This window comes from Triticum urartu, chromosome 3A (assembly GCF_056163025.1).
Source record: "Triticum urartu cultivar PI428250 chromosome 3A, HENAU_Tu73, whole genome shotgun sequence".
Taxonomy (NCBI): Eukaryota; Viridiplantae; Streptophyta; class Magnoliopsida; order Poales; family Poaceae; genus Triticum; species Triticum urartu.
This window is the reverse complement of record NC_141875.1, coordinates 667,902,369-667,925,229: the sequence shown is the minus strand read 5'-3', so window position 1 is coordinate 667,925,229 and position 22,861 is coordinate 667,902,369. Positions and strand designations below refer to the sequence as shown.

At 42.9% G+C, this 22,861-nt stretch overlaps 2 protein-coding genes across 2 annotated transcripts; both read right to left on the bottom strand.

Moving 5' to 3' along the window:
* Positions 1-12,339: 12,339 nt before the first annotated feature.
* LOC125549071 (defensin SD2-like) lies at positions 12,340-12,976 on the bottom strand. Its single transcript, XM_048712563.2, has 2 exons — positions 12,850-12,976; positions 12,340-12,746 (listed from the first exon to the last, which is right to left on the bottom strand). Exons 1-2 carry the CDS (start codon positions 12,911-12,913, stop codon positions 12,487-12,489), a joined length of 324 nt encoding a protein of 107 aa, XP_048568520.1. The 5' UTR covers positions 12,914-12,976; the 3' UTR covers positions 12,340-12,486.
* Positions 12,977-20,219: 7,243 nt separating this feature from the next.
* Positions 20,220-20,871, bottom strand: LOC125549070 (defensin-like protein 5). The gene is made up of 2 exons (XM_048712562.2): positions 20,732-20,871; positions 20,220-20,634 (listed from the first exon to the last, which is right to left on the bottom strand). Exons 1-2 carry the CDS (start codon positions 20,793-20,795, stop codon positions 20,345-20,347), a joined length of 354 nt encoding a protein of 117 aa, XP_048568519.1. The 5' UTR covers positions 20,796-20,871; the 3' UTR covers positions 20,220-20,344.
* Between the last annotated feature and the right edge of the window lie 1,990 nt (positions 20,872-22,861).

Sequence of the window (22,861 nt, the reverse complement as noted above, 5' to 3'; positions counted from 1 at the left end):
CTGGAAATCATGCTACTAGATCATGATGAACCTACGAACTATGAAGAAGCGATGGTGAGCCCAGATTCCGCAAAATGGCTTGAAGCCATGAAATCCGAGATGGGATCCATGTATGAGAACAAAGTATGGACCTTGGTTGACTTGCCCGATGATCGGCAAGCAATTGAGAATAAATGGATCTTCAAGAAGAAGACTGACGCTGACGGTAATATTACTGTCTACAAAGCTCGACTTGTCGCAAAAGGTTTTCAACAAGTTCAAGGGGTTGACTACGATGAGACCTTCTCACCCGTAGCGATGCTTAAGTCTGTCCGAATCATGTTAGCAATTGCCGCATTTTATGATTATGAAATTTGGCAGATGGATGTCAAAACTGCATTCCTGAATGGATTTCTGGAAGAAGAGTTGTATATGATGCAACCGGAAGGTTTTGTCGATCCAAAGGGAGCTAACAAAGTGTGCAAACTCCAGCGATCCATTTATGGACTGGTGCAAGCCTCTCGGAGTTGGAATAAACGCTTTGATAGTGTGATCAAAGCATTTGGTTTTATACAGACTTTCGGAGAAGCCTATATTTACAAGAAAGTGAGTGGGAGCTCTGTAGCATTTCTGATATTATATGTGGATGACATATTACTGATTGGAAATGATATAGAATTTCTGGATAGCATAAAGGGATACCTGAATAAGAGTTTTTCAATGAAAGACCTCGGTGAAGCTGCTTACATATTAGGCATAAAGATCTATAGAGATAGATCAAGACGCTTAATTGGACTTTCACAAAGCACATACCTTGACAAGATTTTGAAGAAGTTCAAAATGGATCAAGCAAAGAAAGGGTTCTTGCCTGTGTTACAAGGTGTGAAGTTGAGTCAGACTCAATGCCCGACCACTGCAGAAGATAGAGAGAAAATGAAAGATGTTCCCTATGCTTCAGCCATAGGCTCTATCATGTATGCAATGCTGTGTACCGGACCTGATGTGTGCCTTGCTATAAGTCTAGCAGGGAGGTACCAAAGTAATCCAGGAGTGGATCACTGGACAGCGGTCAAGAACATCCTGAAATACCTGAAAAGGACTAAGGATATGTTTCTCGTATATGGAGGTGACAAAGAGCTCATCGTAAACGGTTACGTTGATGGAAGCTTTGACACTGATCCGGACGATTCTAAATCGCAAACCGGATACGTGTTTACATTAAACGGTGGAGCTGTCAGTTGGTGCAGTTCTAAACAAAGCGTCGTGGCGGGATCTACATGTGAAGCGGAGTACATAGCTGCTTCGGAACCAGCAAATGAAGGAGTCTGGATGAAGGAGTTCATATCCGATCTAGGTGTCATACCTAGTGCATCGGGTCCAATGAAGATCTTTTGTGACAATACTGGTGCAATTGCCTTGTCAAAGGAATCCAGATTTCACAAGAGAACCAAACACATCAAGAGACGCTTCAATTCCATCCGGGATCTAGTCCAGGTGGGAGACATAGAAATTTGCAAGATACATACGGAGCTGAATGTAGCAGACCCGTTGACTAAGCCTCTTCCACGAGCAAAACATGATCAACACCAAAACTCCATGGGTGTTAGAATCATTACTGTGTAATCTAGATTATTGACTCTAGTGCAAGTGGGAGACTGAAGGAAATATGCCCTAGAGGCAATAATAAAGTTATTATTTATTTCCTTATCTCATGATAAATGTTTATTATTCATGCTAGAATTGTATTAACCGGAAACATAATACATGTGTGAATACATAGACAAACAGAGTGTCACTAGTATGCCTCTACTTGACTAGCTCGTTAATCAAAGATGGTTATGTTTCCTAACCATAGACAAAGAGTTGTTATTTGATTAACGGGATCACATCATTAGTTGAATGATCTGATTGACATGACCCATTCCATTAGCTTAGCACCTGATCGTTTAGTATGTTGCTATTGCTTTCTTCATGACTTATACATGTTCCTATGACTATGAGATTATGTAACTCCCGTGTGCCGGAGGAACACTTTGTGTGCTACCAAACGTCACAACGTAACTGGGTGATTATAAAGGTGCTCTACAGGTGTCTCCAAAGGTACATGTTGGGTTGACGTATTTCGAGATTAGGATTTGTCACTCCGATCGTCGGAGAGGTATCTCTGGGCCCTCTCGGTAATGCACATCACTTAAGCCTTGCAAGCATTGCAACTAATGAGTTAGTTGCGGGATGATGTATTACGGAACGAGTAAAGAGACTTGCCGGTAACGAGATTGAACTAGGTATTGGATACCGACGATCGAATCTCGGGCAAGTAACAGTATGTTGTTATGCGGTCTGACCGATAAAGATCTTCGTAGAATATGTAGGAGCCAATATGGGCATCCAGGTCCCACTATTGGTTATTGACCGGAGACATGTCTCGGTCATGTCTACATTGTTCTCGAACCCGTAGGGTCCGCACGCTTAAGGTTTCGATGACGGTTATATTATGAGTTTATACGTTTTGATGTACTGAAGGTTGTTCGGAGTCCCGGATGTGATCACGGACATGACGAGGAGTCTCGAAATGGTCGAGACATAAAGATTGATATATTGGAAGCCTATGTTTGGATATCGGAAGTGTTCCGAGTGAAATCGGGATTTTACCAGAGTACCGGGAGGTTACCGGAACCCCCCGGGAGATATATGGGCCTTAGTGGGCCTTAGTGGAAAAGAGAAGAGGCAGCCAGAGATGGGCCGCGCGCCCCTCCCCTCCCTTGGTCCGAATAGGACAAGGAGAGGGGGCCGGCCCCCCTTCCTCTTCCCCCTCCCCCTCCGCGAATCCTATTCCAACTAGGATTGGGGGGGGGGGGGAATCCTACTCCCGGAGGGAGTAGGACTCCTCCTGGCGCGCCTCTCCTAGGCCGGCCGCACCCCCCCCCTTGAGCCTTTATATACGGAGGCAGGGGCACCCCAGAGGAACACAAGTTGATCCATGTGATCATATTCTTAGCCGTGTGCGGCGCCCCCTGCCACCATAGTCCTTGATAATATTGTAGCGGTGCTTAGGCGAAGCCCTGCGACAGTAGTACATCAAGATCGTCACCACGCCGTCGTGCTGACAGAACTCTTCCCCGACACTTTGCTGGATCGGAGTTCGGGGATCGTCATCGAGCTGAACGTGTGCTAGAACTCGGAGGTGCCGTAGTTTCGGTGCTTGATCGGTCGGGCCGTGGAGACGTACGACTACATCAACCAAATGCTTCCGTTGTCGATCTACAAGGGTACGTAGATCACACTCTCCCCTCTCGTTGCTATGCATCACCATGATCTTGCATGTGCGTAGGAAAATTTTTGAAATTACTACGTTCCCCAACAATTACCGTACCACTCTGGTGCGGATCTTACTTTGGTTGATCTACGAGGTTCAGTAATAACTTGATCTGAAGTTTCATGATCATCATCATGAACTTCCTCACTAATTGGTGTAGGTGTCACGGAAACCGTTTTCTATGATGAACTACTTTCCAATAAGGGAGCAGGTACAGTTACCTCATCAAGTTCTACTTTCCTCCCACTCACTTCTTTCGAGAGAAACTCCTTCTCTAGAAAGGATCCATTCTAAGCAACGAATATCTTGCCTTCGGATCTGTGATAGAAGGTGTACCCAACTGTCTCCTTTGGGTATCCTATGAAGACACATTTCTCCGATTTGGGTTTGAGCTTATCAGGATGAAACTTTTTCACATAAGCATCACAACCCCAAACTTTAAGAAACGACAACTTTGGTTTCTTGTTAAACCACAGTTCATATAGTGTTGTCTCAACGGATTTAGATGGTGCCCTATTTAACGTGAATGCAGCTGTCTCTAATGCATAACCCCAAAACGATAGTGGTAAATCGGTAAGAAACATCATAGATTGCACTATATCCAATAAAGTACGGTTATGACGTTCGGACACACCATTATGTTGTGGTGTTCCAGGTGGCATGAGTTTGTGAAACTATTCCACATTGTTTTAATTAAAGACCAAACTCGTAACTCAAATATTCGTCTCTGCAATTAGATCGTAGAAACTTTATTTTCTTGTCACGATGATTTTCCACTTCACTCTGAAATTCTTTGAACTTTTCAAATGTTTCAGACTTATGTTTCATCAAGTAGATATACCCATATCTGCTCAAATCATCTGCGAAGGTCAGAAAATAATGATACCAGCCGCGAGCCTTAATACTCATCGGATCACATACATCAGTATGTATTATTTCCTATAAGTCAGTTGCTCGCTCCATTGTTCCGGAGAACGGAGTCTTAGTCATCTTGCCCATGAGGCATGGTTCGCAAGCATCAAGTGATTCATAATCAAGTGATTCCAAAATCCCATCAGCATGGAGTTTCTTCATGCGCTTTACACCAATATGACCTAAATGGCAGTGCCACAAATAAGTTGCACTATCATTATTAACTTTGCATCTTTTGGCTTTCAATATTATGAATATGTGTATCACTACGATCGAGATCCAACAAACCATTTTCGTTGGTGTGTATGACCATAGAAGGTTTTATTCATGTAAACAGAACAACAATTGTTCTCTAACTTAAATGAATAACCGTATTGCAATAAACATGATCAAATCATATTCATGCTCAATGCAAACACCAAATAACACTTATTTAGGTTCAGCACTAATCCCGAAAGTATAGGGAGTCTGCGATGATGATCATATTAATCTTGGAACCACTTCCAACACACATCGTCACTTTACCTTAACTAGTTTCTGTTCATTCTGCAACTCCCGTTTCGAGTTACTACTCTTAGCAACTGAACCAGTATCAAATACCGAGGGGTTGCTACGAACACTAGTAAAATACACATCAATAATCTGTATATCAAATATACCTTTGTTTACTTTGCCATCCTTCTTATCCGCCAAATACTTGGGGCAGTTTTGCTTCCAGTGACCAGTCCCTTTGCAGTAGAAGCACTTAGTCTCAGGCTTAGGACCAGACTTGGGCTTCTTCACTTGAGCAGAAACTTGCTTGCCGTTCTTCTTGAAGTTCCCCTTCTTCCCTTTGCCCTTTTCTTGAAACTAGTGGTTTCGTCAACCATCAACACTTGATGTTTTTCTTGATTTCTACCTTCGTCGATTTCAGCATCACGAAAAGCTTGGGAATTGTTTCTGTTATCCCTTGCATATTATAGTTCATCACGAAGTTCTACTAACTTGGTGATGGTGACTAGAGAATTATGTCAATCACTATCTTATCTGGAAGATTAACTCCCATTTGATTCAAGCGATTGTAGTACCCAGACAATCTGAGCATATCTCACTGCTTGAGCGATTCTCCTCCATCTTTTAGCTATAGAACTTGTTAGAGACTTCATATCTCTCAACTCGGGTATTTGCTTGAAATATTAACTTCAACTCCTGGAACATCTCATATGGTCCATGACGTTCAAAACATCTTTGAAGTCCCGATTCTAATCCGTTAAGCATGATGCACTAAACTATCAAGTAGTCATCATATTGAGCTAGCCAAACGTTCATAACGTCTGCATTTGCTCCTGCAATAGGTCTGTCACCTAGCGGTGCATCAAGGACATAATTCTTCTGTGCAGCAATGAGGATAAACCTCAGATCACGAATCCAATCCGCATCATTGCTACTAACATCTTTCAACTTAGTTTTCTCTAGGAACATATATAAAATATAGGGAAGCAACAACGCGAGCTATTGATCTACAACATAGATATGCTAATACTACCAGGACTAAGTTCATGATAAATTAAAGTTCAATTAATCATATTACTTAAGAACTCCCACTTAGATAGACATCCCTCTATTCTTCTAAGTGATCACGTGATCCATATCAACTAAATCATGTCCGATCATCACGTGAGATGGAGTAGTTTCAATGGTGAACATCACTATGTTGATCATATCTACTATATGATTCACGCTCGACCTTTCGGTCTCCGTGTTCCGAGGCCATATATGTATATGCTTGGCTCGTCAAGTATAACCTGAGTATTCCGCGTGTGCAACCGTTTTGCACCCGTTGTATTTGAACGTAGAGCCTATCACACCCGATCATCACGTGGTGTCTCGGCACGAAGAACTTTCGCAACGGTGCATACTCAGGGAGAACACTTCTTGATAATTAGTGAGAGATCATCTTAAAATGCTACCGTCAATCAAAGCAAGATAAGATGCATAAAAGATAAACATCACATGCAATCAATATAAGTGATATGATATGGCCATCATCATCTTGTGCTTGCGATCTCCATCTTCGAAGCACCGTCATGATCACCATCGTCACCGGCGCGACACCTTGATCTCCATCGTAGCATCGTTGTCGTCTCGCCAATCTTATGCTTCTATGACTATCGCTACCGCTTAGTGATAAAGTAAAGCATTACATGGCGATTGCATTGCATACAATAAAGCGACAACCATATGGCTCCTGCCAATTGCCAATAACTCGGTTACAAAACATGATCATCTCATACAATAAAATTTAGCATCATGTCTTGACCATATCACATCACAACATGCCCTACAAAAACAAGTTAGACGTCCTCTACTTTGTTGTTGCAAGTTTTACGTGGCTGCTACGGGCTTAGCAAGAACCGTTTTTACCTACGCATCAAAACCACAACGATAGTTTGTCAAGTTGGTGTTGTTTTAACCTTCGCAAGGACCGGGCGTAGCCACACTTGGTTCAACTAAAGTTGGAGAAACTGACACCCGTCAGCCACCTGTGTGCAAAGCACGTCAGTAGAACCAGTCTCGCGTAAGCGTACGCGTAATGTCGGTCCGGGCCGCTTCATCCAACAATATCGCCGAACCAAAGTATGACATGCCGGTAAGCAGTATGACTTATATTGCCCACAACTCACTTGTGTTCTACTCGTGCACAACATCAACGCATAAAACCTAGGCTCGGATGCCACTGTAGGGGAACGTAGTAATTTCAAAAAAATTCCTACGCACACGCAAGATCATGGTGATGCATAGTAACGAGAGGGGAGAGTGTTGTCTACGTACCCTCGTAGACCGACAGCGGAAGCGTTATGATAACGCGGTTGATGTAGTCGTACGTCTTCACGGCCCGACCGATCAAGCACCGAAACTATGGCACCTCCGAGTTTTAGCACACGTTCAGCTCGATGACGATCCCCGGACTCCGATCCAGCAAAGTGTCGGGGAAGAGTTCCGTCAGCATGACGGCGTGGTGACGATCTTGATGTTCTACCGTCGCAGGGCTTCGCCTAAGCACCGCTACAATATTATCGAGGAGTATGGTGGAGGGGGGCACCGCACACGGCTAAGAAAACGATCACGAAGATCAACGTGTGTGTCTAGAGGTGCCCCCCTGCCCCCGTATATAAAGGAGCAAGGGGGGTGCGTCCGGCCCTAGGAGGAGGCGCGCCGGAGGAGTCCTACTCCTACCGGGAGTAGGACTCCCCCCTTTCCCTAGTTGGATTAGGAGTTGGGGGGAAGGAGGAGAGGGGGGAAAGGAAAGGGGGGGAGGGGCGCCGCCCCCTTCCTTGTCCAATTCGGACTTGGGGGGGAGGGGCGCGCGGCAGCCCCTAGGCCTCCTCTCCTCTTCCTCCACTAGGCCCATTAAGGCCCATTAGGTTACCAGGGGGTTTCGGTAACCTCCCGGTACTCCGGTAAAATGCCGATTTCACCCGGAACACTTCCGATGTCCAAACATATGCTTCCAATATATCAATCTTCATGTCTCGACCATTTCGAGACTCCTCGTCATGTCTGTGATCACATCCGGGACTCCGAACAAACTTCGGTACATCAAAATATATAAACTCATAATGAAACTGTCATCATAACGTTAAGCGTGCCGACCCTACGGGTTCGAGAACAATGTAGACATGACCGAGACACGTCTCCGATCAATAACCAATAGCGGAACCTGGATGCTCATATTGGCTCCTACATATTCTACGAAGATCTTTATCGATGAGACCGCATAACAACATACTTTGTTCCCTTTGTCATCGGTATGTTACTTGCCCGAGATTCGATCGTCGGTATCTCAATACCTAGTTCAATCTCATTACCGGCAAGTCTATTTACTTGTTTCGTAATACATCATCTCGCAACTAACTCATTAGTTGCAATGCTTGCAAGGCTTATGTGATGTGCATTACCGAGAGGGCCCAGAGATACCTCTCCGACAATCGGAGTGAAAAATCATAATCTCGAAATACGCCAACCCAATATGTACCTTTGGAGACACCTGTAGAGCTCCTTTATAATCACCCAGTTACGTTGTGACGTTTGGTAGCATACAAAGTGTTCCTCCGGCAAACAGGAGTTGCACAATCTCATAGTCATAGGAACATGTATTAGTCATTAAGAAAGCAATAGCAACATACTAAATGATTGGGTGCTAAGCTAATGCAATGGGTCATGTCAATCACATCATTCTCCTAATGATGTGATCCCGTTAATCAAATGACAACACATGTCTATGGTTAGGAAACATAACCATCTTCGATTAACGAGCTAGTCAAGTAGAGGCACACTAGTGACGTTTAGTTTGTATATGTATTCACACAAGTATTATGTTTCCGGTTAATACAATTCTAGCATGAATAATAAACATTTATCATGAAATAAGAAAATAAATAATAACTTTATTATTGCCTCTAGGGCATATTTCCTTCACCAAGCAACCGATATCCTTGACCTTTGCCTTGAGGATATGGGGTGTCTTAACCCCCGCACTTCCTCATGCAATCCAATTTTGCGGGGGTGTCTTAACCCCTTGCTCTTCTGCATGTGGAATACCATCCATGCATATGACATCAGTATCCGCATCAAGGTGCTCAACCAGAAGTTGGATGACAACTGCAAGAGGGGCGGCCGTTTCAATTTCATCAAGCTAGAAGCTTACCCGGGCCGGAATACGGCTCGGCCTCATGGTATGGACCTCAAGGCACATCCTTTGCTCGAATGATCATAGGTGGTTGTGGAGAAGATTGAATATGACACAAGAGTGCTTGTCGAGATGCTCATAAAGGATGGAAGCTAACATGAGTGATAACAACATGGTGTTCACCGTCGTTGTTGGAGGTACTAGCAAGACCACCGTTAGTAAGAAGGTTTTCATTGATGAAGCAGTCCAAGGCAAGTTGACCAAGAACATATGGTTAGGTATCACACAGGAGTACAACGAGGTTTAGTTATTGAAGATGGCAATCACTCCAACTGAGCGAAACATGCCAAGACTTGATAGCGGGTATAAAGATGAAGCCTCACTTGTGCCTACTCTTGCTAGTTTCACCAAATACAGGAAGTTATTTCTTGTGTTAGATGGCATGTGGGGTAACGTCAAATGGAACAACCTGCTGAAAGCTCCCTTTAGCCACGGCACCACAAGTAGCCGAGTTCTTATCACTACAAGACATGATGTCGTTGCTTGAACCATGAAAGGCATGGAGTATTATAACAAGGGGCGGAGATATGTATAAGTAAGGGGGTGGTTGCCTGCGGCTTGAACCCTGAAAGCCATGGAGTCATACAACAAGTGGCGGAGATATGTACAAGTAATGGGGCGATCGCCCCCCCTCCCCCCTCCCCCTTATGTTACGTCTATGATAGAAAAATTAGAGCCCTTTGCCCCCTCAAACAATAACATTTTACATATTTCCCCCTGGAGATCATTTGGCTAGCTAGCACGGTGTGTGCCACCATGTTGACAAATTATATTTGTGAATAAAAAAGATGGAACTAGCCCATGCTAATGTGTTATTTTTCTTCATTAACTATATATTCCAACTCCTTGCAGGTACTCACAACAGGAAAACATGATCTTGGGATTGAGATTCCAAAGGATATTGGCTTGACAATTCTAGAAATATGTGATCGTTTGCCACTAGCTGTAAAAGTGATGGGACGACTCCAATGCTAGAGGGAGAAAGAACAACGTGATTGGCAAAAGGTTCATAATGATTGTATATGGTTAGCATCCCAAATGTCATACTCCATCCGTATCGGTGCATTAGGCACATTATAAAAATCAAATAATCCCAAAATGCTTAGGTGCGGTACATTAACTCGCACCCCGTTTCTTGTTTCTTGACATGAATAAAGGAATCAACTAATAAGAGATGTGGGACGTGTATGCTTTCAATGACTTGAGACTATCTTGCATGGCTTGCAGCGGTCGGTTCATTGCATGCAATTCTAATCATTACCAAATAAACATTAAGTTCTCTTATTTTTCCTCCACCTTGGTCGCAGTGCACAACCTAAGATGACTATAATGCACCGCTAAGGAGGGAGTAAGAGCTAAATTATGCAGTATGTCTTAGGCCCTTCGCAGTGCTCCACCGTGGACAGGTGCTAAGCATGCCACATAAGCGGAAAAATGACATGGCACATCATTTAAAGAAGGGAGAGAGCACTTTGATGACCCCAGAAAGAACCAATGCCAAGCGCGAGAACCTAGGCAAACCACTTAAATGCAACAATTTGACCAATGCATAAAAGACTTTAGGTGTTAACTTATTAAATAAAGTGTGCTTAGCAACAACAAGTTAAGCACCTATGCATTGGGGAGTTGAGTTGCTAAGGTATTTAATGCACTTAGCACCTCATCTAAGCACCATTGCATTGGGAGAGGTCTTAGCGAAGAGGGGTTGCCCTCTTGTTTGAGGCCATATTTTTTTGCACTTCTTTGTATTCCTAAAAAGCAAGTGTTGGTATATGTATATGGGGCCAAACCGACCTGAAGCTAGCTAACCTAGCTATCCAAAACTGATTCAAACTAGGACTCCTAGTACTTGACGCTCACGTTGGCATGCAAGCCACGTCTCCAACTCTAATATATAGTTTGGATTAATCTCTAACAGTCTTATCGTGATCTGGGTCACGCGCCTTCAATTGCACCGTATTTAGTTGCAGCTCTACTTTTCTGCAACGTATCTGTACCGATGTACTCCTATTGTCAAAAAATATCTTATATTTTAATACGGATGGAGTATCTATAATGCAATCAATGGTAAATTTGGGTGTGTGGCGAGCAGATTTGGATGTCTTCCTTGGCCACGTTCGACGGTGGCCTAGAGCGTGTCCTTGACCTTGTAGGTTCGCTGAAGACTTTGATCTTGTCTTCAGAGGTACGCGGCTACTACAGAGTAAAACCATCAGGTGATGGTGTTTTTGTTCATGGGATGATGGTCAGCCGCCTCATTTTTCTCCAGTGTTTACTTCAGCGATGGTGGAGCATGACATCAGATGGCCACAATGGCAAACACAAAAGTCACCGTGGATGTTTAGTTGGAAAGGCCGTCCAGTTTTTACTCATCTTTATATGTTTTCCTACATCTTAATATAGGACGCTCGCCACACGGTGTATTTTTCTAAAGTATCAAGTTAAATTCCGAAATAAGGTAAACAAATGATTCTAGTTCCATTCCTGGTATTGCAACTAACATGCCAACTATGTTCATTTGAACTATGTGGAGAGTCAAAATTTAGCAAACTAGTCTTAGCTAATTTCGGCTCTTTTATGACCGAGCTATAAAAGGTTTTACAATTACCTTATTTCTTTTCAAGTGAGTGTCGAGTCGAGCTCAACTGGATCATCCGCCTCGAAGACAAATATCAAATCTCTACTATTAAAGGTGTATGTGTATGTAGTCGTTTGCACACATTCATTAATATGAAAATAATTTGTAAACCAAGCACCGAATCAATTTGGAAACCAAGCCATTACTACAATTATTTTATCTAGACAATTAATTACTTGTGCAATTAATTAGGTCCATTTAATAAGGATTTTTTAGTCAAATCAACTTAAAAATTGAGCCATTAATGAAATTAATTGATTAGGAAGGCAATTAATAAGGCAGGCAATTAATAAAGCATGCATATAATTTGAGCCATTAATGAAATTAATTGATTAGGAAGGCAGTTAATCGCGCCGAATAAATTCAAAATCACTCGCGGCCAAGGACGGTCAGCAAGCTCTCGGTGAAGTTGGTGACTGCCAGCAAGCTCTCGGTGAAGTTGGTGACTGCCAGCAAGCTCTCAGCAACATGGCCGACCAGCGTTTGCCAACATGGACAACGGTCACCAAGCGCTTGCGGCATGGGCGACCAAGCATTCACAAATATGGATGACGACCATGCTATGCAGAACGTCTACATGCTGACGGTTGCCGAAACATTCGTAGGGGAGGGAGGTCGATGGTCACGTGCTCGAGGACGACCAAGCGCTGATAATTGAGGGCTTGATACGATATATGGTAGCACATGAGTGTGGGTAATATGAAAAATGAAGTCATGGCAACCGAGACGGTTTGGTAAACCGACCACAAGTTCCTTAGGCAAGTCTCAAATGAAAGAGGTTTTCTTATTATTGTCTCGATACTGCAAATTATTTTCATTCGATCAATGATTCCTGTCTAGTTCCTTACAAAATGGACATTTCCATGGAGACGCAAATATTATCCTTTCAGTGGCTCCATAAACTTTTCTCGCCTACATGACTCTTGGTGGTGGTGGTGGCCGTTCAGAAGACGGCGGCTCCGGCACTTCCGACGGCGGTGGAGGACTATGATGGTCGCATTTTATGGTACATTCACAATGAAGTTTTTTAACAATCCCTTTACGTGAGCAGTAGCCGCCGGTGAAGTGCTCGTGGTGGCACACCTCCACGCATTTCCTGTTGTTGCATGAGCCACGATAAAGATGGCTTGGGGAGTGGCATATCCGGGGACGTGGATGAACCGCCTCCGCACCTGCACCACAGAATTACATTCTTGTTTTCAGCACAAGAATGGATGGATCTTTTTAACTAGCAACACGATGGGCGTGTGATGTGGCGTTGGTATTTAAACTTACTGTGGGACATGATGAGCAAGCCCAGGGTCAGCGCAGCAAACAACTGTGCTCTGTTGAACCCCATGGCCAACACGAACACGATTAGGCTTCGCTTTGCTTTGCTTGTGATGGGATAGGATCGATGTGAACTCATCCGCCTGCTATTTATAGAGGTTCCTTCGAGCTTGCACTGAATGCGTGAGATGGATATCGATGTGGGAATCCAAATGGTGGGTATACAGGCATTAGTACTATACTATATAGTGTATAAATGCAAGTGCATCAGTACACACATACTGTAAACGTGTGATATCCAAATGTTGGATACGGGTATTTCTATCTCGTTCCCTTTCTCATTTCCCCCCTGGTGAAGAGCGTCTAATAAATGAGCGCTCCTTTTTCGCAGAAAAGAACAATGAGCGCTCCTTCGGAGCCTCCGAAGGGTCACTTGAAGCCCTCGCATCTGCCGCCACGTGTCGTGCTCAGGGCGTTTTCTTCGGATTTTTTTTATTTTTCTGCATGCGTTTTTGACTTTTAGATGATTTTTTTCCGGTTTTACGGCTTTTTGGTTTTCCCGCCTTTTTTAGGTTTTGGACTATAAAAAAATTGACACGAAAAACACGTATTCTTTTTTTTCCCGGGAGAGGCAAGAATTTACTTCTCGTGGAGGCTTGGATTCGTTTCCGTGAGAGGCACGGCCGTGCCTCTCACAATTTTTTTCTAATACAAAAGACACGGATTTGATTTCACGAGAGGCACGGCCGTGCCTCTTGAAAAGGAACAAAACGCATTTTTTTTCGCGAGAGGCACAACAGTACCCCTTGCAAAAGGGGAAAACACATTTTTCTTTCTTTTTTTTGTACCATGACAGGTATGGATTTACTTTTTGTAGAGACACGAATTTGCTTGAGCAAGAGGCACGGCCGTGCCTCTAGGAAAGGGGGAAAGACATGTTTTCTTTTTTTTCCTTTCGCGAGAGGCACATACTTACTTCTCGTTGAGGCACGGATTTTTTTTCCTATCACAAAATACACGGATTTACTTCTTGTGGAGTCATTGATTTGCTTCCGTGAGGGGCATGGTCGTGCCTCTCGGAAAAGGAAAAATGTATTCCCAATTCGGGATTTTTCTACCCGTTTTTCATGAACAAACGTTCGTCCAAACCAATCAACATGAGATCTAATTTTGAAGATCCCGACGCGAGAAATTCAACAGTGAAACGGTTCAAGATTTGGACGCACGGTTTAAGAGATAAACATTTTGAATAAGCAAATCTAAAAGAAAGCCTCCAAGGTTGCGGCAAGTGGCGCAATGCGACATTTGTGACAACCTAGGGAGGTGAGGGTGACCTTTGCAAAGAGTGCTTTTTAACTAGTGATTTCGGCTTAATGCCATGGTATCTAATGCATACTCAATATTTCTTGCAGAAAACTTTTATTATATATGCTCCGATATGCGTTTATATGGTGTATGGCACTTTGACAGTCTATTTGCGTACAACCCAGCGGAAAACAAAGAAGAAACCGATTTGGTTGCTACCTGGGCTAACAATGCTAATTGGGCTGCTACCATGCTACAGTGTGCTACACTTCTACGGGGTTGTGTCTTAACCAGTGAAATCAATAATTGAGAAGTACTCTTTGTAAAGATTATTTTCACCTCCTCGGATTGCGACAAGTGATAATGTATGTGTGTCACTTGTCGCAATCTGGGAGTCTTCTTTTTTTTCGTAGGTCTGCTTATTTCAAACATTTTATCTTTTAAACCGTGTATCCAAATCTCAAACCGTTTTCATCGTTGGATTCCTCGCGTCGAGATGTTCAAAATTAGATCCTATGTTGATAGGTTTTGACGGAAAAAAATCACAAGAAAAAAACCAGACGAAAAAACAGACCGGGAGCACGGTTTTTTACCTTTTCGAAAGAGGCACGAATGTGCCTCTTGCGAAAGCACAACCATGCCTCTGGCACGAGAAAAACCGTGTCTCTCATGGAAGGAAAAAAACAGAAACCGTCCTTTTTCCGTTTCCGAGAGACACGACCGTGTCTCTTGCGTGAGCAAAATCATGCCTCTCGCGGAAAGGAAAAAACATAAAATGCGTTTTTTTCGTTTCTGAGAGGCGCGGCCATGCCTCTCACGAAAGCACAACCGTGGCTCTCGTGGAAGCAAAACCGTGTCTCTCGTAGAAGAAAAAAAACAGAAAACGTGTTATTTTTTCCGTTTCCGAGAGGCACAGTCGTGCCTCTCACGAAAGCAAAATCGTGCCTCTTACGGAAGAAAAAAAACAAATTTTCTTTTCGTTTCCGAGAGGCAAAGCAAAACCGTGCCTCTCGCGGAAGCAAAAAAACGCATTTTTTCGTGCAAATTTTTTTGTCCAAAAACAAAGAAAGACCGGTGAAAACCCGTAAAGTTGAAAAATAAGAGGAAAAAACTGGATAAAAAGCCGAAAACACGTGCGGAAAATAAAAAAATTCCAAAGAGAACGCCCATAGCGCGACACGTGGCGGCGGCCAAGAGCCCGACAAGTGATGCATTCTCAGCCCACCCGCAAGTGATCGTTGCGATGCTCCTGAAGGAGCGCTCGTCAACTAGTAGTTCCCCTTAACCGGTTTTGTAGTTTGCGTCAAATTAAACTGGCCCTAGAGTTTGGGGTTGAAATATGATTTTCTTTCATTGTAGTTTCTTTTCTCTTTTTGCAACTAACATGCTAACTATGTTCAATTGAACTATATTGAGGTGAATAATTTTAACATGGTCCCTCTTATCTTTTTTTTTTAGAATTCTTACCTCCTCTTTTGACTGAGCTATAAAACGTATTCATAATTACATTATTTCTTTTCAAGTCGGTGTCAAGTCGAGCTCAATGCTCAATCGCCTTGAAGACAAATATTGGGTCACTTTAATTTGCCGTGGTTATGTATATTTGATATTTCTCCCTAATAATAAAGCACGGATTAACTTTATCAGGTTCATCGTCACAATATGCTTTTTCCCATGATTTTACGCTTTTAATTCGAATTTAAAATATATATACGAGGTGGTACTAATTCAGGGAATCAATTCGTGTGCATAATCATCGCGCCGCCGCCTGCTGTCGTTTCGCTCGGGAACGAGCCACTGGCTCGCCAGCCGCCCCGTGCTTTGTGCGCATGGGCCTGCCCCAGGCGCCCTGGCCCAGCTGTATCCGCATGAACACCCAGATCCACAGCCGTTTGGCCCATTGGACCAATGTGAGCACTGCCCGTTAATCCTCGCCTAGTGCACATTTTGCTATCCCTCGCATGCTCCCTGTGTAGGCCAGTTCTGCAGAATTCGGCCCGACTATGTTTCTTCTCTGTCCGCTGCAATTTCTGCCGGTGTTTGTGAAAAGGGAGAAGGTTCTGGTTAATAGATAGTCCCACATCGTCTTCCTGTACTCAATCTCACCAGTTTAAATATGTTTACGAGTTGACGGCAACAAGCAGCATTGAAAGAGTTGGTCAAAGAAGGAATCAATGGGCCTCACCCTTTCAGGAGGGAGCAACTAGTATAGAATTTGAGCTTCATGTGAAAGAATAGAAAAATAAAATATGGGCCATTGGATGGGAGATGAATGGCACAGATTATGGTGGAGGGGACTGCTCCCACTTAAGTGTACATTTCATGAATCACCCCCTAGAAATGAATAGATATAAAACATCACTTTTATAGTAACAACCTCATGCCTCTCATTTATTTCCAAATCGGCAGAATGTTGATGATAACTCTTTCAAGCATGTCAATATTTGATTATATGTGAAAATTAAGTCATCCCCTTGACGCACAACTAAATGTATATGTCAAACTGGATTATCCAAAACAGAACTAATATTTTATATGAATTATGCAACATAAAATTGAAGTTAACATTAAGCTTATCTCGCAATACACACCCACATCTGAATAGGCTGGTGAAAATGTTTGTGAGCAAGGTATTCCATTTCTGGGTCGACTTTGATCCACATACATGCATGTGAAGTGATCCATAACATGACATGATTATTTTTATTACATGACCAGCAAAACTGAATATTAAGTACTAAAATGATCAACCGCTCAGCGAGCATTTGCTATCTTGATTGTACATGACATAATATTGTTCAGTTGACGTTTGCCTCCGGTTCGAATGCTTGTCGCTCGTCAAGCTTCATTTGCAGGGAGAGATAACACCAAACGAATATGATTCAGTTCAGCACAAGTCTGTGTTGGTGTACATTCAACAAAGGAACTAAAATTATCTCACACGCAAATGAGTTTCGCCCTTGCAGTTGTACACTTCTTCTGTCCATATGTACTCGAGATGCTTCTGGTGTCAGAGCATCATCCATCTACACATACATGGACAATTTTATAGTTTACATCACAAGGCGAGAAACTGGAAATAATTGTGTTCTTTCATGGACTAAAAGTCTGTAAGGTACACTCAGAGCTTACATATAAAAAAGACTGGTGGGCACACTCAGAGTGTACACAAGCATAAAAAATACAAATTTATAACACAACTTAGCCTGCAAATAGTCGTAGAAAAGAACTGAGATGAAAAATTATTTCCGGTGACAGAGAAACCTACCTTTGAGGCTTTGACCATGATTCATCTTCAAAGTGTAGCATTGATGCTGCTCTTTGCTCCCTTAATTCACCATGTTTTTCATTCGACTTGGATTCCAGTATGCAAGGCGAAAGACTTCAACAAGCACCACTACTAGAGAGAAGAATGTAAAAGAACAATGCTGCACTCATTTAGTATTCATGTGTCCTGTGTATAGAATGGCATTTACAGCAGAATACTAGCAATGAGCAATTAAAACAGAATACTACAAAAATACAAACATTTCAGGACTGGATTGGGGCCAAAATTTGGCATGAGACCAAAACTTGGGACTTGATTAGTTGAACACCAAGCGTGAGCCCCTCTCTACAATTTTCCAAATATTGGCAACTTTTGATAGTGCCGAAATTGTCATAGATCTTAGTCTCAAACATTCATGCCATTTTAAGACTAGGGCCACAACTTGATTCAGCATGTAAAGAAAGCAGCTATGCAAAGCAGAAATGAAGCAAATATTTTCTAAATCAACTTTGGAAATATGTTGCGATGCATATTATTTGCTATTTTCAGGAATGCGCAAGAATCCCAGGACCAAGTGAAATAACTTCTCAGGCCATACCTGTCGTGCTCCCCCCTTATATGTATTCAACCAAATTTCTGAATCTTTGGTTCAAAATTAGCTGAATCTCCTGTTTGTGGACAAGAAGCTTTATAGCCATCAACTGAAACAAAAAAAATTAGGAGATCTCCCCTTATCACATTACACTAACTAATCATGCGTCTTGTATGCACTAAATAAGTGAAGGGTTCACTCTCCCCACTAAACCAGTGAAACACCTTGCGATGCACTACTTTATAACAGAAATAACACACCCTTAGCATGTCTGAGAATCGATGTAACCAAAGCATCAACAGATTAACGATCTACAAGCTAAAACATGGCATCAATTTGATTTCAGGTTCAGATTTAATTGGTTCTCGTATTAATCTAGGAACTCTGTACATAGCACGAGTCATCCAAAGCACTCACATGCCCATATATAACCATAATATTGCATGTAATGGCCGTCACTGCGTGATCCCATTGTTATTTCAGTGATTTCGGATGGTACACATTGGTGCCCTGTGTACAATTGCTCTGATTTAATGTCTTCATCAGTCGCCTCATTAAGGCCCAACCTTCCTGTAGATCCCTCATCTACCCTAGCAGATCTTTGACGAATGTACACACAAAAATCTAGGTGAGAGAGGAGGAAGTGGGAGCATCGGAGTATACCTTGATCATGGGCGTGAGAAGCGAAGGAGGAGCCCACCACCGGCTTGCCGCTGGAGGTCTAGGATCTTGAGAGGGGGCAGAGGCGCGGATCACGCCGACAAGCCGCTCCAAGGGCCTCAGAGGGGAAGGGGGTGAGTAGCCCACCATCTGCTTGCCTTAGGCGAGCTACTGTAGTTGCCGGAGATGGGGAGGATGCGGATCTCGGCCGCCGCTACTGTCCACAAGCGGGAGGGAGATGGGAGAGGGGGACGGTGACTCGTGGTCGCGTTTGGAGGAGGATGTCGGGAGAAAATTAACAAGAATAGAGGGTCCTTTTTGCTAACTATGCGCAAAGATCCCACCACCAAAATCTGTATCATCCATCTCAATGCTGACGGCTCAGATCATTTTTTTCTATTTTTTCACCTGAAGCTCATCTTCTATTCTAGTCATTCCCCGTCCCCACTGGGTCCCACATCACCGCCTAGGCCTACCCTCATCCCTTAGTTTTTTACCCACACGCAATCCTCCGATTCATGCGCCGCGTGGTTCCAAGCTTGTTGCACGTCTGGTTGGTGTGAATTAGCAGGCCCATACTACACTAGCCTTCTTTTCCTTCAAAATACAAAAGCTCAGGTTTTATGCACTGGTACTAAATGTTTTAACCACCGAATAAAATACCGAAGCACCGAATTAAAATGGGATTGGTTGCAAATCATCCACGAGATTAGACCAAGATAGTCCATCGAACGCAATGCATTGGGTATTATGGCCCTTGTGAAACTGTAGTACATACATGCTGAATGTCAAAACGTTTAGTACAAACTATACTTTGCTTGCTCTTGAGAAGATAAAACCGCATAAAACTGATTATTATTCTGCCATAATTAAAATCTAGACTCCCAAGTCCCTAGAAATTACCATGCCCGTGGCGGATAACGGCGAGCCGACTACGACAAGGGTTGCAGCAGTGGTCGTTGGTGTCGGCGAGCTGGCTGCAGCGACAAGGCGCATGAGGATAAATGCGAAACGACAAGTGTGTGAAGTGGATAGTGATTAACAGCTACAGGGAGAGTGATCAGAATGCGGACATGTTTTTTTGTTTTTTCTCTTCCTACATCCGGATGGCGCCTAGCACTGGCCAAAGAGATATCATTGTGGTGTCAACTATAATTAAAATGGGTTTACAGCCTGTGCATAACAGTATATTTGTAGCGCCCTTGGGATTATTATGCACTAGCATATTAAATTACTCCCAACCTAATAATAAATAACGGATAGAGGAAGTAGTAATAACAGTAAGTGTGATGACGTGTGCGGTACCTACAACCAAAGTGTTGATGAAAATACAACTCCCACAAAATTATATACATGTCAGTATTTTCTACCATTGCAACCATGGACCTAGCTATTTGCTGCTATTACATTTTGATCAATTCTCTCAAATACTAGATTCATCGAAGATTAAAAGGCCCTTGATCCAATTCTCTGGAACCAAGGCACTGTGCAGCTTCTGACAGAATTTTTATCACGTTGCATCGCACGGGTCATTTTCTGTCAGGCAGAGTCTCAAATTAAAGAGGTTTTTCTTATTATCGTTTCGACACTTCAAATTATTTTCATGCGATCAATCATGCATGTTTATTCCTTACAAATTGAACATTTCCATGGAGACAGGAAAATGATCCTTTAAGTCAGTAGTTCATGCCTCCAGAGATTTTTCTGGCCGGCATGACATTTGGTGGTGGTGGCACTTTGGACGGCGGCGGTGGCGGCACTTCCGACGGCTGTGGAGGACTATGCTTGCTGCATCTCATGGTACATTGACAGTGAAGTTCTTTAACAACCCCTCTACGTGTGCAGTAGCCGCCGGTGAAGTGCTCGTGGTGGCACGTCTCCGTGCATTTCCTGTTGTTGCATGAGCCACTATAAAGATGGCTAGGGGAATGGCATATCCGGGCACGGGGATTAACCGCCTCCACACCTGCACCACAGAATTAGATTTTTGTTTCTAGCACAAGACTGGATGGATCTTTTTAACAGGATGGGCATGTTGTGGTGGTGCTGGTCTCTGAACTTACTGTGGATCATGATGAGCAAGCCCAGGGCGAAGGCACCAAACAACTGTGCTCTGTTGAACCCCATGGCCAACACGAACACGATTAGGCTTCGCTTTGCTTTGCTTGTGATGTGATGGGATGGGATCGATGTGAACTCGTCAGCCTGCTATTTATGGATGTTCCTTCGAGCTTGCATTGAGTGTGTGAGATGGATATCGATGTGGGAATCCAAATGTTGGATATATGGGCATTAGTACTGCGAATATATCTTTATAAATGCAAGTGCAACCAGTAGTGCATTAGTACACACATCTATACCAATATAAAAAGACCCAAAGGGGCAGATTTAAACCATCTCAACCGTCAAATCATGTTATCTAACGGTTCAAATCCCTCCAATGATGAGCACCAAACACGTTTAACGCTCTAATTACCCACCACTGCCATTGGTTATAAACACGTTTTGACTCAACGCTATCCCATGAAATATGCCATGTAATTAATATCCTACCATTCCCGTGAAAAAGTAATTGATATACTACTAAATACCAACGTGCAACAGATATATCTTACCTAATATAACGTGCAACTAATATCCTACCTAATATAAACGTGCATTGCACGTACATTATTATTAGTACTGTAAATGTGTGATATCTAGATGTTGGATACTGTAAATGTGCAGCTCATGTCCTTGCCAAATCAGCAGAGTACAACTACTTCCCTGGTTTTCCGTCATTTTTTTTCTATTTTTACTGCAACTAGCAGGTGTTATGCATTTTCATTGACTACTATACATGATCACACAAGGGGTAAGGTGGGCAGCCGATTCCGGACGTTGATCACAGGGGCAGCAAGACGATATGGGGCGAATTCCGAGAAAGCAGCCTATCAACTACTACCTTCATTCCAAAATATAAGACATTCTGGTAGACTAAACCTGAGATAGTAGTAATAGTCAGAGTCTGCTGTTATGTGCGACTATTGTACTGGACTAGTGGTTGGGGCGTGCCATTGGCACGCCTCCTGAGCGTTTATGTGCGCATTTATCTAGCTTACGCACGTTCGCGGGTCTAGGTTGATCATTGATGACAAAGAGAGTTCCAAAGCAGCGACAGATTGAGGTGAAATAGATAGATAAACGAATTAGATTATGGAATCAGTTCTGAATACTGTAACTTTGTAACCATGTTTGCAATTAAATTTTCAGACAAATGTGATGATGACCATATAATCAGACACCATACTTGTTTCTCTGCGTCACACTCATAAATCTCACTATGCAGTACTCTATCTGTCAATCCAAAATAGGTTTAGGGGTCGTCAGGTTTATATTCAGAGAAGAACACCCAATAAGAGATGTTATTTGCAAAACAAAGATTATTTACCACTAGATGCATGATGGGTTTTGCACCATCCATTCATATTATGTAATCAAGCCTTGATTTGATTTATAACCAAGCTAGGACCCTAAATGACAGCACCTAAAATCGGCCTAGTGATCTGTTGAGACAGTTATTTTGGGACAGAGGCTACAACTCATGGGCTAGTGATCTGTTGTAGTCACTATAAATACAAGTCATCCTAGTTTGTAAGCTTCATAGAAAGTCCAACGAAATGCAGGTGATCCTATGAGATCCAGAACAACATCGTTTGGTGAGACTGATGCATCAATTGCACAGTACTACCACAGATAAATGGGTGTCTAACAACATGATATTTTCTTTTTTATCAGCAGTTTGCAGTCTTGCTCACCAAGACCTGCCATAGCGTGAGTAATTTCAGTTGATTCAGCTTGTTGTTCTAAGCAGTGAATATAAAAGTATGCTGACTGACGGTTGATTTACCTGCAGGAGCTTGTAGGCATGAAAGAGGGGCTCGCTTCTAAAATACAGCACCTAAAAATCGGTGTGTACTCTTTCTGTCAAACCCCATATCTACATTCTGGCTCTGTGTGTCCTAAAAAATTTCAAGCTGACATTGTGGTATTTGCTTCAAGGACACAAAGGAAATCAGGTCTGCTCTTTAGGAAGAGAGGGCAAGTTCAGTAACAGAGCAAGCTGGGCAGGCACAAGAGCATGTACTCAAGACTGACGATGCACAGATGGAGAAATAAACTATAGTGCAAGCATGAAATATGTGATACCTGAT

Bases quoted from the DNA above. Each gene is read 5' to 3' on its own strand.
- LOC125549070 (XM_048712562.2), bottom strand. From the start codon at position 20,795: ATGGGGTTCAACAGAGCACAGTTGTTTGGTGCCTTCGCCCTGGGCTTG. The intron at 20,635-20,731 runs GTAAGTTCAGAG...TCTGTGGTGCAG, and splicing joins CTTGCTCATCATGATCCACA to GTGTGGAGGCGGTTAATCCC.
- LOC125549071 (XM_048712563.2), bottom strand. From the start codon at position 12,913: ATGGGGTTCAACAGAGCACAGTTGTTTGCTGCGCTGACCCTGGGCTTG. The intron at 12,747-12,849 runs GTAAGTTTAAAT...TCTGTGGTGCAG, and splicing joins CTTGCTCATCATGTCCCACA to GTGCGGAGGCGGTTCATCCA.